At 42.9% G+C, this 15302-nt stretch overlaps 1 protein-coding gene across 1 annotated transcript in view; it reads left to right on the plus strand.

The window, feature by feature from the left end:
• Nucleotides 1-15302, plus strand: part of CER1 (cerberus 1, DAN family BMP antagonist) — a 32906-nt gene that overhangs the window by 3458 nt on the left and 14146 nt on the right. The window contains exon 2 of the mRNA XM_068240274.1: nt 10960-11002. Coding sequence (XP_068096375.1) covers nt 10960-11002 — 43 coding nt within the window. The remainder of the gene's footprint in view (nt 1-10959; nt 11003-15302) is intronic.

Below are 15302 nucleotides of genomic sequence, written 5' to 3' on the forward strand. Positions count from 1 at the left end.
TTTTCATGGGGCAGCCATCTTTTTGGTTGAAAGGAGGTGACAGGAAGCATGAGACACAGTTCCAACTGTCTGTTGTCCTGATTATCCCTCCCAGCTGCGCATGCTAGGTTTCAAATCTCAAATTCAAAATTTAAAAATACAAATTTGCGCTAAAACAGCAGGAGAACAACAACATCAGAAACCCCATCATGCTTTGCACAGCATCAGGGGAAAATGCCCAGGCATATTTCTTCTGTGCAGCTAAAAATTATGCTTGGGTAAGAAAAACAAAGTTCTGATGCTGTGGAACTGTTAAACACCAAGCCTTTTCAGTGCTGCTGAGTAGATTTTTAGTCTGGAGGTTCACTTTAATGATCACAACATCTAAGCTCTTCTGACAGAGGTCATTCGTTGCTGCACTGCCACTGCAATGGCCATGCTTTCAAAGATGTTTATGGAGAATATCTACAAAAAGTGTGATTTTTAAAGCACAAGGCTATACTACCTTGAAATGTAAAAGTAATACCATTGAATACTGTTGTTATAATGGTTCTATTGTATCCTAAACAACTTTTAAAATTCATTTTAGTATAAAAAATTATCCTTCAACAGCATACAGATCATTTTTGCCTATGGACTACATCAAATTGCTGCAGGCTGTTGTATAATTGGGTGCTATGAGTTACCACGTAACTTTGCCTTTTGCACTACAGTGATAAATAAAGCTTTGGATGTAGTACTACCTGGTATAAGGAAAAGATGATTTGGCATAAAAGTGATGTAGGAAATTGAATTATGCAAGCAAACACTGTGTTTCCCTAAGTCAATTAGTGACCCAAGTGATGGTTTGCCGTCTGTATTTTTAGCAAATAATGGATTGCCGTCTCTAGGGTAATTGTCACTAAACCATAATTATCATAAATAGACATCCGGCATGTTGCATGGCCTATGGTGACATGTTAAAGAGAACATGAATGAATTGAGTATTGTGTTCTTAGCTATGTCTAAAGCCATGCCTTCCAAGCAAGTCATTCAAAGAGCACATAATAACAGGTGATGTCATGTTCCTGTACTTCCCTTGCAACATAATTATATGCTTTGATGCTGTAGGCTTATGTTGCACAGCGTAGAGCCTTTAGGAGTCTCTTGTTAAAAAGTTCCAGTGTTTTAATGTTCCCTAAACATTATAAACATTGAAATTAATAAAGCATGAAAATAGATATGGATGGATGGATAAATTGATGAGAATTCAAAGTTTTCTAATGTTATATGAGCTAAAAACAGCCTGCTTTTACGCGTACGTTAAAAAGGGGCGCTGGGAAAAAAGGGCGCCGGGTTTTAACGATAAGCAGGGATAACGTTTAAAATTGTATTGTACTGTATTTCGTTTAAAATTAATGTTTTTTAAAGTTATAAATCATTAAATAATGTGCATTAAATCGGCAATTGTAAAAACGTTAATCTTTCGTTTAAATAGTGAAACGTATAATAACGTTTAAAAAAAGAATTACTAAGTAACCCTCCCTGTACCTACCCCTAACCCCTAGACCCCCCTGTTAGTGCCTAAACCTAAGACCCCCCTGTTGGTGCCTAAACCTAAGACCCCCCTGTTAGTGCCTAAACCTAAGACCCCCCTGTTGGTGCCTAAACCTAAGACCCCCCTGTTGGTGCCTAAACCTAAGACCCCCCTGTTGGTGCCTAAACCTAAAACCCCCTGTTGGTGCCTAAACCTAAGACCCCCCTGTTGGTGCCTAAACCTAAGACCCCCCTGTTGGTTTTTTCGTTTAAAAATAATGTAAAAAAAAAAAAAAAAAAAAAAAGTACTGTTTTTCGTTTAAAAATAATGTTTGGAAAAAAATATTGTACTGTTTTTCGTTTAAAAATAATATTTAAAAATGTATAAATCATTAAATAATGTGTAATCATGAGAAACAGTAATAAAACATTAAGTCTCCGGGCGCCGCTTTTAAAACGTTAGTTTTCTCCGGCGCCCTTTTTTCCTATCGGGCGCCCATTAAACAATATTTATTATAGGAGTGAATGGCGGCGCCCGATTTGTCCACTAGCCTCAGGCGCCCGAATTTACTGTTTCCACACACTGCCTGCCATTTCCAATGCTCTGCAGATGTCTGTGCCTGAAGCTTGCTGAAAAACATGTCAAACTGTCTTAACATGCTGAATTTTCCCATTGGAAAAACACAACATATCAAAATATACATGATCATGTTAAATGCGAATATAGACTTCCAAAGGGAGTGGGACACGGTAAGCACAATCTGAGTACAAGGAGGCTCAGCTCACAAATGCATATAACAGATCAGCTGGGAAAGTCCAGCCCAATATAGTGTCAGGAAGGGTGGGGTTGAGTACATCTTTATAAAAATACATTATTATTAGCCATGCAGCCTAATCTGCTTGAGAAATCACACTTTACAACTGTTACCATACTTTTTGGCAAAGGGCCTTCTTTCCCACTTGAATGGAAAGCAAAAATACGTGCAGTTGCAACACTGTGCAAACCCAACAGACGGATGCAAAACCCAAGCGGACAAACTGTGTATCTTCAACAGAACAATAGTTTTCACAAAGGAATGTCATTTTAAAAACTAATATATTGCTGGGAAGAACATCCCAACCATGGATACAGCTCAAAAGATGGCAACTCTAAAAAACACAAAAGAACAGGAAAGACCCTAATGATATAAAATATAAAATACAACAGCCAGTGGCGTGTAGCAGTGTGTATAGTGTGGTCAGCGGCATCACCTATTCTCCTCCAACCTAGCTCTCCCTATGTCTCCCTTGTCAGTTCTGCCCGCTCACATCCTCAGCTACAGAGTGATTTGCTATCACTACGCATTTCAGAAGCCTCTCTTTTCATCAGGCGACTGTCACTACTGCAATGTACGTATCTAAAAATGTTTTAAAACACAAGTCAAGTAGTCTTGCAGATTTTAGATTAAAAAATGCAATTGTGCTAATTGCAATAACAAGATTCTGTAGCTGTAAAAACATATAATAACCTATGAAGATGGTGCGGGGACATTGATACTGGGGCCAATGGCACCACTCTATCTCCCTTGCTTACTTACTTTCTTTGTCACAAATTTATGTCCACCTGTCAGCTGACTGGGTGGAGGGGGCTGAAATCATCATGATGTCACATCTCTCTGTAGCTGAAAATGAGCGACGCACAGGGAAATGGAAGAGTGCAGGAACAAAGAAGAACAGGATATGTCACAGGCCACAACCCCTAACCACTTTCACTGGCTGTGATGTTTTCTCAGCTGTGGATATTAGTATGTGCAATAACACTGTGCAGTTTTGTTGTCATAGTAAAGATGTGCACGTATAGGAGCTGTCTTGTCCTTTTGTGCCCTCTTCCTCTTTTCATTGCCAAGATGAGCATCTGTTAATATCAAAAAAGGATGAGATGAATGGGGTCCTAGGCTAGATAGCAGTTTTTGCCAACTGCTGATGATCACTCTTATTTTATAGAAAGATTTGGTGGGGTTAGCGTCCACCAGGCCCCTACACTCACTTCAGGCCTTAGGCAACTGCCTAGGTTTGCCTTGGGGATGATCCGGCTCTGGTTAATATACCCATGCAAAACTTGCTACACCCTGCAGCTTCAGGAACTCTCTGTACCTATTGCATTGCACTGAGATACCCTTTATCTCTCTTCCAATATCTGGCACCCCGATCTTCCACTGACATGCCTCTCCTTTGTTGTTTCTCTTGTTAAAATGATCAACTCTCCTGGATATCGTAGTCTCCATATCTTACCAAATATCGACAGTTCAAGAGAACGCTGGCTGTAAATGTAAAAAACTAATTTGATATACCTTGTGAGAACACTCCTTAACTCCATGCCGTTGTTTCCTGCAGGCAGCACCAGCACATCAAGGTATACTGTAGTTCCAGCTTACAATAATAATGTAATCTGAACTAGAAAACAGCCCAACTCCCAGCTGCTACCATACCACCACCACTTATCTCCCAAGCTCCTGTTGTCTTCTTCTTAGTGAATGAACATCTACACACACACATTGCCCTGGATACTGACCTCTGAATTAGGAGCACCTCCCATAAAAATAAGGGGCCATAAATGAGAACACTGGCCAATGACATAGACTTCTTCTTCTTATTGATCCTGACAGATAGTCTTCAACTTCTGTTAAATCAAATTATTTTTTTCTTGATTACATTCCAGATGATGTTTTCATTTTGTGTGGCCAGAATGTGAAAAACTCCATACTGAACCTTATTCAAGTCTGCTTTTCTCCTGCCTCCACTGCATTCAGTCTCTTTGATGCTTGATCAACTGCTGTTGAGTGCTGATGGAGGGGACCCCACTGCTGCCTATTGAGAAGTGGGTCCTGGTCCTGAACACACCCTGCAGGGTGTATTGAACTTACACATACAGACAGTTTGACCAATTAATTCAGTTTTGTTCTATCTGACATGGCACCTTTTCCATTTGGCCTCAGAAACTTTATGGTATATTTAGGAAACTCAATCCCAACTTAAAGGGACACTTAAGTCAAATAAAAAAAATGAGTTTTACTCACCTAGGGCTTCCAATAGCCCCCTGCAGCTGTCCGGTGCCCTCGCCGTCTCCCTCCGATCCTCCTGGCCCCGCCGGCAGCCACTTCCTGTTTCGGTGACAGGAGCTGACAGGCTGGGGACGCGAGTGATTATTCGCGTTCCCAGACACGTTAGCACCCTCTATGCTGCTATATGGTATATGATATATGCTATAGCAGCATAGATGGCGCTATTGTGGCCAGGAACGCGAAGAATCACTTGCGTCCCCAGCCTGTCAGCTCCTGTCACCGAAACAGGAAGTGGCTGTCGGCGGGGCCAGGAGGATCGTAGGGAGACGGCGAGGGCACCGGACAGCTGCAGGGGGCTATTGGAAGCCCTAGGTGAGTAAAACTAATTTTTTTTTGTTTGACCTAAGTGTCCCTTTAAGGCGAACCTGTGACAAAGAAAATATAGATATTAACTTAGGTAGAGGGTAGCCTCTGGTCCTCCTCCAGCCCAGCGCTGCTGGCCAGGACCATCCTCTTCACGACTGCACTCCCATCAGTGTATGGGCGCAGCTGCACTGCACAGTGCGGCTGCTATCCTACATGAATGGGAGTGTGGCCACGCAAACATATTGGACATGGCTTGTTGAATATGTGTGGAGGTCGAGGGGAATGGGGAAACCTCTGGACTATCCAGAGGCTCCCCATCAACTGAGGTAAATATCTATGTTTTAAGTGGGTTTTTTTTGTCACAGGCACACTTTAATGGCTTTTCTTGAGGAGTATTTTTTTTCTTGCAAAGCTCCCACATAAGTCATACCTTTGAAGAACTTGATATTGTTGTTACATGAACGCCAGGACTACTTTTTGCCATAAATCCTTGTATCTGCTTAAAAGCTGCCTCTTGGTAGTCTCTCTAAGCAGTGTTCTGCTTACTCATCTATCCAGTTTGGAAATAGAGTCTGATAGGGAAGTGTTTTAACAGGACAAGGTTCCCCAGCAAACAGAGACAGAGATGCCAAAGTGTGCCCCCTACCCCCTCTTCCCCTGAATTGTGCCCACCCTTACATAGGTAGCAAGAGTTGCTCCTCATTTTAGGTAGCCCCTCAACTAAGTTTAGGTACCTGAATGTTCCCCCAGTACACGGTAGCCCCATAAACAGTATAGATAGCGAGATGTGCCCCCAGTATTTGGTAGGTCCACCCAATATAGACATCCAGACGTGCTGCAGTATAAGGTAGCCCCCCTCCCTTGTACAGTAGTCAGATGTGCCCCCAGAATTTTGTATGCCCCCCCCCCCAGTATAGATAGCCAGAAGATGTGCCCCCAGTATGAGGTAACCCCCCTTCCCCAGTATAGGCAGCCTGATATACTGCTATGATTAGGTAGATTTCCTCCTTCCAGTATAGATAGCCAGATATGTCCCTATTGGGTGCCCGCACTCCCTCCAATTATAGACAGCCAGATGTGCCCCTTTTATAAGGTAGGTCTCCCAAGTTTAGACAGTCAGATGTGCCCCTTTTATTAGGCAGGTCCCCCCAGTATGGACATCAGATGTACCTTTATGTATGTACCCCTGTTATTAGTCAGGCTCTCCCCTCCCCTTGCAAGCAGTACAGACCTCAGAAACAGTCATAGTGTGTAGCTGGCTGGGAGGTGGACATACCTGATTCACAATCCCATGCCACTCAGCAGGAACAGTACACCGCTTCTGTCTCCTTCTTCCCCGTGCGGTGTGCACTGCTGTACTACAGGTCTGTCCTAAGCTGAAACGGCCTCTCTGAATACCATGTGTAGCCACATCATCAATACCAGCCAGACATCTAGCATGGGCAGTTTGCCAGCAGTTTAGCCCAGCGCTGTGGGGACTGCGGATCAGGTAATGCCATATGTACGCTGAATGTGAAAAAAAAAATTAAAAAAAGAATATACCGTGTATATATATATATATATATATATATATATAGATATATATATATAGATGGCACAGGGTTGCCAGGGTATGTATGTGGCTGGTGTTGGCTCCGCCCACTTTTTTCTAACTCTAACACACAATTACTCAATTACCTAGTTTGTGAGCTTTGCAGTCTTTGTTATCAATAATTTGCATTGAAATTCAACAAATCTGATTGGCCGTGGCTCCACTCCCTTTTCTGAATTTAAACCCCAGTCACCCAATTACCAACTGTACCAGGTTTGAGGCTTGTGCCATTAACAGTGTAAGAATGGCAGCAATTAAATGTTCCTCTTGAAAATCAATAGGTGAATTTTGATTGGCTTTTGTAGGCTCCACCCACTTTTCTGAATATTAATCCCAGTCACCCAGTGACCAACTGTGTAAAGTTTGAGAACCCTACCATTAACAGTGTAAGCATGGCTACAGTTTACATTTTTCCACTGAAATTTGTATTTGTCTCCATCCCACTGATGACCCAACGTCGCCCGGGTATGCCTGTCGGCTGCCCATACACCGCGTATGGGCAGCCGACGGATCTCTCTCTTATCAGATTCGATCAGAGAGAGATGTCTTTCTTGGTCCAATCTGCCCATCATTGCTGGATGTGTAGGCAACTTTAGGTATGAACTTTACTGCGCTCCTCTTGACTGATTAAACTTTTGATTTTGTATAAATTTCCTACCTGTGCTTGTCCACAGCTTTTTCTCTGAGATAGTTTGCCACCCACAGATGATTATTTGCTTCCAATTGCACAACTAAGTTTATGATGAACTAATCAAGATGACTACAGTTGATCACAGAGGGAAGCCAATTTGCTTTGTGTGCAATGGACACAGTGATTAATTACAACTGACTGAGTTTACCAATATTTATTTGAGGAAGTGATCTTTTAGCCTTATCAGTGACTCTATTTCCTATTGTTGTTCTGAAATGTAGCTGTTAAATTGTTCATTTGGCTGTCACAAGTTGCATTAAATACAGTCGAAAAAAATATTTTTGTGTGGGTCTGTAAATGAAACAGACCACCCACCACCTTTGCAGATTGCCTTTCAATATTATTGACTACGTAGGTTGGTATAGTTCAGGAGGCAGATCCCCATGATGACGAGCTAGCTCCAAAATGCCATACCCATGGACAATAGCAACAGCACGTAAAGTGAATCTGAAGTGAGAATAAACTTATGCGATCTATGCAAAAGAGCTTCTCTGAGCCAACTTGCTTCAATGTTTCTTTCTGAAAAACTTATACATCAAAGAAACAGTGACAGACAGCTTCAGATAAGGTTTTTATTGCTGGAAAGTTTCAAGCGTCATTAGCTCTGCAAACCACACTCTGTATTTTAAACTACAAAACAGAGCAAACTGCAAATATGATATGATGACATGCTATGAATAAAAGCTATATAACTGAAAATAAAAATATGAAACTCTTTTCTTCGCTATTTATGTTCTATTCCTTATCCATACTACACATAAAATTCATTATATCATAAGTTGTTTTCGCTTCATTGTCACTTTAAGTGAGAGATTGCATAGAGTTGACTTTCTACAGCAAGAAAAATAATGTTATATGTGCTGAAACCAATGCCTGTGCAACTAAGATTATATAATTTCTATAGCATAGTTTTAAACACAAAATGGCATGACTGAATTGAGAATTAAAGGGGCACTATAGCTGATTAGGTCATTTTAATTAAGAAAAATAATTAAAAACAAGTATGTGGTAGAAGTATTTAAAAAAATAAGCAGAGCTGTCATATTACTCACATAATATCTGGGCATTCCGTTGTGTAGTTAGCGATGGAGATGCAGAGCAGCTCACTCACTTGTGGGGGCCAACAAAATCCACTGCCATTCTTGACTGAAATTTGCCTCCCTGTAAGGATGTGGTAGGAACGGTGGTCTGTTCCTACGTTACAGAGCTCCTTCACAACACTGCTGAAGTTATTCCACCTAGCTACGCTGCACTTAAAGCAGCGTATGAACTGTAAGTAGGAACAGAGGCGCCAGTACAACAATAAAATGTATTAAAAACCGTTTAAAAGTAGCTTTATTCATATATGCATTGTGGAGTATATGAATAAAGCTACTTGTTGTTGACAATAATCAACAGAATTGTGTTTACTTTGGGGCGGTAAGACCACCACTACTTCCTCTTATTAACGGGTTTTAATACATTTTTTTTTACTTTTATTGGCACCTCTGTTCCTACTTACAGTTCATATTATAGTCCACCCAGGGGCGTAGCAATAGGGGTTGCAGAGGTAGCGACCACATCGGGGCCCTTGGGCCAGAGGGGCCCCGAAGAGCCCTCCCTCAACTACAGTATTAGCTCTCTATTGGTCCTGTGCTCATAATAATCACTTCTATAGATACTTTGAATAGTGGTGGTACTGGTAATCCCTTTCTTGCACCTCTGACACTGTAGTTGCCATTGGCAGGTTTTGGTGTGCCCGTATCAATTGATATGTATAGAGTGCTTAGGGGGCCCCATTGTAAAACTTGCAACAGGGTTCACAGCTCCTTAGCTACGCCACTGAGTACACACTTGAAGAGGGGTGCAACCTCCTTTTTCTCCTGTCTACAGAGAGCAACTTCTTAACCTGAGGGGGGTCTAATCTCCCCACCTGCCTGTATAGTGGTTGAATGGTAACCCGTGTTTGAGTATAATTCATTAATCTCTATTAAGGTGGCCACACAGGATACAATAAAATGATCCGATTTTACGGCAATTCGATAAAAACGATCGGATCTCCCGAAAAAATCGAAAGCTTTTTTTTCTTTCGACTGAAAAATCCGATCAGATTTCCCGTTTTCTTCGATTTTTATTGATCCGGAATGCCAGATATTTTTCTTCAATCTTTCTAAAGATTGTATGGTGTGTGATAGATTGCCAATTTATTAATATACACACCCTAGCAATTTTCTCAGAGTTTCCAATCATTTTTGTCATAATTGGGGAAAAAATTGAACATAGGTGTGTGGTACATTGGTCCGATTTTTGAAATGTTACAATCAGTCAGAAAAAATTGATCGCAATTCTTAAATTGAACAGATATTTAAAAAATTGTATGGTGTGTGGCCACCTTTACTCAACACCTGCAACCTAACATGCTACACCGTTGTGGGCTTTCGGTTTCCTTTTTGTGTTACAGCAGCGTAGCGCCTCTGAGGCCCCTGGCACTTTAGCAGGCTCGTGTGTGGACACCACAGTGGGTTCTACTATAGTGCTATGCCTAAGCGCCAATGCCCTCACAGATCTGCTCCCCGTTACTCAGGCCTGGTACTTATGACTGAAAGTCTTTCATGTGTAGTACATGTGTAGTTAGGTAGAGTAACTTCATCAGTGGTGCGAGATAACTCTGTAAGTTAGGAATGTACCACCATTTCAAAAACATCCTGGCAGAGAAAGAAATTTCAGTCAAGAATAGCAGTTACCGTATTTTTCGGAATATAAGACTAGGGGGAAAAAGTGGGTGCGTCTTATATTCTAAAGGTACGGTATTTGGGCCCCAAAACATACTTACCGGTTCCTGCTGCCGCGATCCTGTCCTCCTCCGTCTGACTGCCGCCATCCAAGGGTCATCCGAGGGTCCCAGCTGTGGTCATCTGAGGGTCCCAGCCATCCCATCCAGAATCACGGCTCTTCAGTGTCCCAGTCGCCAGATCGTCTTCACTGCAGACAGCAGCCATGCGGTAATCACGCGCTGCTGCCTCGCCGACATCCTCCATGGTAACGGCGTCCTCTTCCTAGTTATGGTGCCCCCTTCTGTGTGACGAGCACATGCGCCGGGTCACGCATGACTTCAGGCGCACGTGCGCCGGGGTCACGCATGACGTCAGGCGCACATGCGCTGCTCGTCACACAGAAGGGGGCACCGTAACTAGGAAGAGGACGCCGTTACCATGGAGGATGTCGGCGAGGCAGCAGCGCGTGATTACCGCATGGCTGCTGTCTGCAGTGAAGACGATCTGGCGACTGGGACACTGAAGAGCCGTGATTCTGGATGGGATGGCTGGGACCCTCAGATGACCACAGCTGGGACCCTCGGATGACCCTTGGAAGGCGGCAGTCAGGCGGAGGAGGACAGGATCGCGGCAGCAGGATCAGGTGAGATGCTGCAGAGGGCAAAGTGTAGTGTAGTTTGTGTTGGGTGCAGGATTTAGTTAGTGTAGTGTAGTTTGGGTTGGCTGCAGGGGTTAGTTAGTGAAGTGTAGTGGTGTAGTGTAGTTTGGGTTTCTACAGGGGTTACTTAGTGAAGTGTAGTGTAGTTTGGGTTGGCTGCAGGGGTTAGTTCGTGTAGTGTAGTGTAGTTGGTGGGGGCAGCAGGAGTAAGTGAAGTGTAGTGTAGCAGGATTTAGTGTAGATGAGCAGTTCAGCCTAGATAGAGACAGTTTTGGGGGGTTTAAAGGTCCATAAGACACCCCTGCACCATAGACGCACCTAGGTTTAGTTTTTTTTTTTTCCTGATTTTTGCCTTCTAAATCCAGGTGCGTCTTATATGCCGGAGCGTCTTATATTCCGCAAAATACGGTGAGTGAGCTGCTCGGCATCTCCCTCACTAATTACACAGGCAACAGGATGGCCACTGTGATGGCTCTGCTTATTTTTTTTATCAATTTATTTAGTACTCCTACCACATACTTTTTTCATTATTTCTCTTAATTAAAAACAACCTAATTCACAACAGTGAGTTTAATTGAAACATACATTTTAAATAATTGCAGTTTTAAATTTATAGACACACAAAGGGCTTGATTCACTAAACCGTTATAACTCATATCACAGCCATTTTCACGTGCATTTCCACGTTTGTGCGCGATCGCAAATTATCATGCGCAATAGCAAATCATCGCGCGCAATCGCAAATTTTCACGCAAACATTTGCGATTGTGCACGATAATTCGCGATTGTGCACAATAATTCACGCAAACACGAAAATGTACGCGAAGACGCCCGTGATATGAGTTATCACGGTTTAGTGAATCAAGCCTAAAATGTGTTATTTGTTTAATACACTGAGTTCTGGGTATTTTTCAGAGGGTATAAAATGAGTCTCCTTAAAGAGAACCTGAACTGAAAATAAAAAGTCATAATAACCATACACAGGCCATACTTACCTCCTGTGTAGTCTACTCCTCAATCTCTTTCTCCTCTCCTGCGAGACGCCACTGTGTCCACTGTGATTAATGGAATTCTCCTTCCTCCATTTAAAAAACGGCCATTACCCTATAACAGCTTCCTGGTCACCACACTGTTAAACTGTAATATCACCCACTTGAGCCATAAGGAAACATGGACATTACCTTGCACATTCAGTTGTAACTGACAGCTTCTGATATATAACTGACAGCAACGGGTATATTTTAGTTGACAAAATATTGTCAGAACTGGAAGGGATCACTGTAATATGAAAATGGTGAGCAGTGGCGTAGCAATACGGGGTGCAGAGGTAGCGACTGCATCGGGGCCCTTGGGCTAGAGGAGCCCTGAGGGGCCCTCCCCTCAAACACAGTATTAGCTCTTTATTGGTCCTGTGCTGATAATATTCACTTCTATAGTTGATTTGAATAGTAATGATTATTAACACACAGCTTCCCATTCCCTTCTTGCACCTCTGACACTGTGGTTGTCCTTAATTGGTTTTTGGTGTGTTGTATCAATTGTTATCTATAGCATGCTTGGGGGGCCCCAATGCTAAACTTGCACTGGGGCCCACGGCTTCTTAGCTACACCACTGATGGTGAGCATCTGAGAGGAACTGACGGTGAGGTTAGTATGTAATATTCATTTGCAGCTACGTCATGTGTTTATTTTAACTACCTGCCTACCGGCTAATGCCAATGGGCGTGGCCACGGCGGCAGCCCCAGGACCGCCTAATGCCATTTGGCGTCAAGTCCTGGGGCTCTGTTTTGCAGGAGATCGCGCGCAGGCTGCGTGCGCATCTCCTGCTCAGGGGGCGGAGCTCCACCCCCTCTTCAGTCTCCGAGCAGCGATCGCCACTCGGTAGACTGTTAGATGGCGAAACCGTCGTCTTCACACATAGTACAACGCTGCGATCAGCATCAGCGTTGTACTTGGGACAGCCGTGTGACACGGCTGTCCCCCTGGGGGACAAGAGAGCAATCGGCTCTCATAGGCTGAAGCCTATGACAGCAGTTTGCGTGATTGGCTGGCTGCAGGGAGGGAGGGAAGGGAATAAGAAAAAAAAAATTGTACATTTTGTTTAAAAAACACACACAAATAAATATTTATTAAAAAACAATCAAACACCTGGGGGCTGATCAGACCCCACCAACAGAGAGCTTTGTTGGTGGGGGGAAAAGGGGGGGGATCACTTGTGTGCTGTGTTGTGCGGCCATGCAGCTTGGCCTTAAAGCTGCAGTGGCCATTTTAGTTAAAATTGGCCTGGTCTTTGGGGGGGAGGTGGGGGTACCACTGTGGTCCTCAAGTGGTTAAATAATTTTGCTCGTTTCAGTTTCCCTTTAAACTAGGACTCTACTGGTAATGGCAAAATAAAAAACTTGACTGAACAAACATTCAGCTGGCTAGATGCTCACATCTAAGTCATTCAGAATAGGGTTGACCGATGCAACAAAAGCTCCTTAAAGTGGATCCGAGATGAACTTTTACTCATTGCATAATTGTGTTCCTTTCCTATTGTTTATAGGGCATTCCTCAAGCTAAATACTTTTTTGTTTTTGTTTTAATACTCTAATTCCCTATAAGCTAAACAAGCCTCGCCCACAGGTTTTCAGAGAGCCAAGGCATTTTCAGACAGTAGCAAGGGCTCATGGGAGCTCAGTCTGGGCAGGAGGAGGGGGAGGTACTACTAGCCAGAGAGGCAGTGGGGAGGAGGAGGGGGGATTAGGTTTTTTTCACATGCTGAGTGCTCAAGATGCAGATAAGCTTACCTCTATGTAATGTTTACAAACAACATGGCTGCTGTCATTGTATCACAGGAAGAAATAATCATATATGTTGAAGCTGTTTGCAGCTAGATTTGCTGTGTAAACTATCTAAACTTTAGATAAGATATATAGACAAGTTACTTGTTATAGTTAGTTTTTCATCTCGGATCCGCTTTAACCAATCTAAAAGCAAATATTGAAAATGTTAATTTGTAGTCTGTCTGCTAGTTATAAAGATTTCCAAGACAAATATATGCTTTAAGAATTGAGAATGGAAGTGGCAACAAATCCCAGGATGATCATTTGCAATGTAAAAAGCCCCAGCAGAAAGAAGTAAGAAGTGAGATTTAAATATCTGCATGTACAATGAGAGATACACAGCCTACAAATCTGTGTCCTATGTCACACTAGTAAGTGGCACTTGGTTCAGCCAAATTAGCAGGTAATAAAAATGAATGCCTTTGAAGTAAGATGCAAATAATGACAAACGTATTTAGCTCAGATCAACATGACAATAATTAGCAGTAATCATCACACTGTTTTGAAGCAAATGCCTGCCAACCTAATTGTTGATTGAAATTTCCAATTGAATCAAGCGGTGTGTGGATTACAAATCCTGGCACTGAGCTAGCAATTATTGTCAAAGGCAGCCTCGGAACTAGGTGTTTCTTTTTATCTTGCTGACAGCGTTCGTGAGGCTATAGTTAAACCTTCAAGTCTTTTCTTCACATAAACAGGATATTTAAATTTGTCAGCTTGGAGTCTCAAAAGGAAATGTTTAGCGTGTAAAATGTTTTTGCAACTTTGTAAGACTGTTGCAAGTATCTTTGTGATTTCTTTCATTAACTGTTCCTTTTGTGTGTTCCCTAAAAGGTGGTGTTGATGGTGAGGCTATTGTGGCTCTTTTGCAAGAGCAAGGAGCTGCCTCTTTCAACTACACACAGGCAGGTTCTTGCAAGTTGCAAAATCATTTGAATGACTAAGTTCATCTGCTCACGTGAATAGGCTCTTGCAGCAGAACTAAACAATTTTATGATAGGCGGTAGTAATAGAAAAAAACATACACTTAGAAGGCGTGTTTTATTTGCAGATAAATCTCATACTTTACTATTTTTGCTGCAAGTTTGCATAGTAAGGGCTCAAACCCACTAGAAGCCTCTTCAAAGCGCTAGTGATTTGAAAAAGCTCTTGATAGTGCAATGCAATGGGGGATTTTTATAAAATCACATTGCTCAAGTGGGATCACACCCATAGCATTACATTAGCAAGAGCTTTTCAAATTACAAAGCGCTCATAAAATCTCTCCTAGTGGGTTCCAGGCCTAACTCTGTCCACGTTATGATGTGTTTCCTTGCTGGTTGCCAGCCCTGCTTGGAACTGATAAGTGAAGGGCTGGTGTTTCCATACTCGGTAATTGCCCAGGGCTCCAAGGTCCTTACAGGCCCCACAACTCAGAGGCAGAGCAGGATTATCCACAAGGCAACCTAGGCAGGTTGAAAACACAAACACTGGTGCACACGGCAGACGGGGGTCCCGGGCTCTGCCAGCGTCCGGGACGCCGATATCCCCATGTGACACCGAGAGGGGGAGAGCAGGTGAGCCCCGGTACTCCCACCACCAGGGGACACCCACACTGCCTCTATATAAATGCTGAGTGCAAAACACATGAGAAGCAAATGCTCACTCCCAGCCAGCAATCTGCCATATAATATCCTCTACAGACAGCCTGTAAGCCAGTCAAGTGTAATGGTATACACCCGTGTCTTGCTTAAGTCCAACAACATCCCAGACGGTGAGAGAGCCTGGGGACCCCGTATGCGATGTGCACCAGTGTTTGTGTTTTTAAATTTCCTTTTTGCATTGCAGCTTCCGGTATGCAGAATCATTGGGTAAGTGGTTAGGGAGAATTTTGCTGGACTTT

This window comes from Hyperolius riggenbachi, chromosome 1 (genome assembly GCF_040937935.1).
Source record: "Hyperolius riggenbachi isolate aHypRig1 chromosome 1, aHypRig1.pri, whole genome shotgun sequence".
NCBI classification, from domain to species: domain Eukaryota; kingdom Metazoa; phylum Chordata; class Amphibia; order Anura; family Hyperoliidae; genus Hyperolius; species Hyperolius riggenbachi.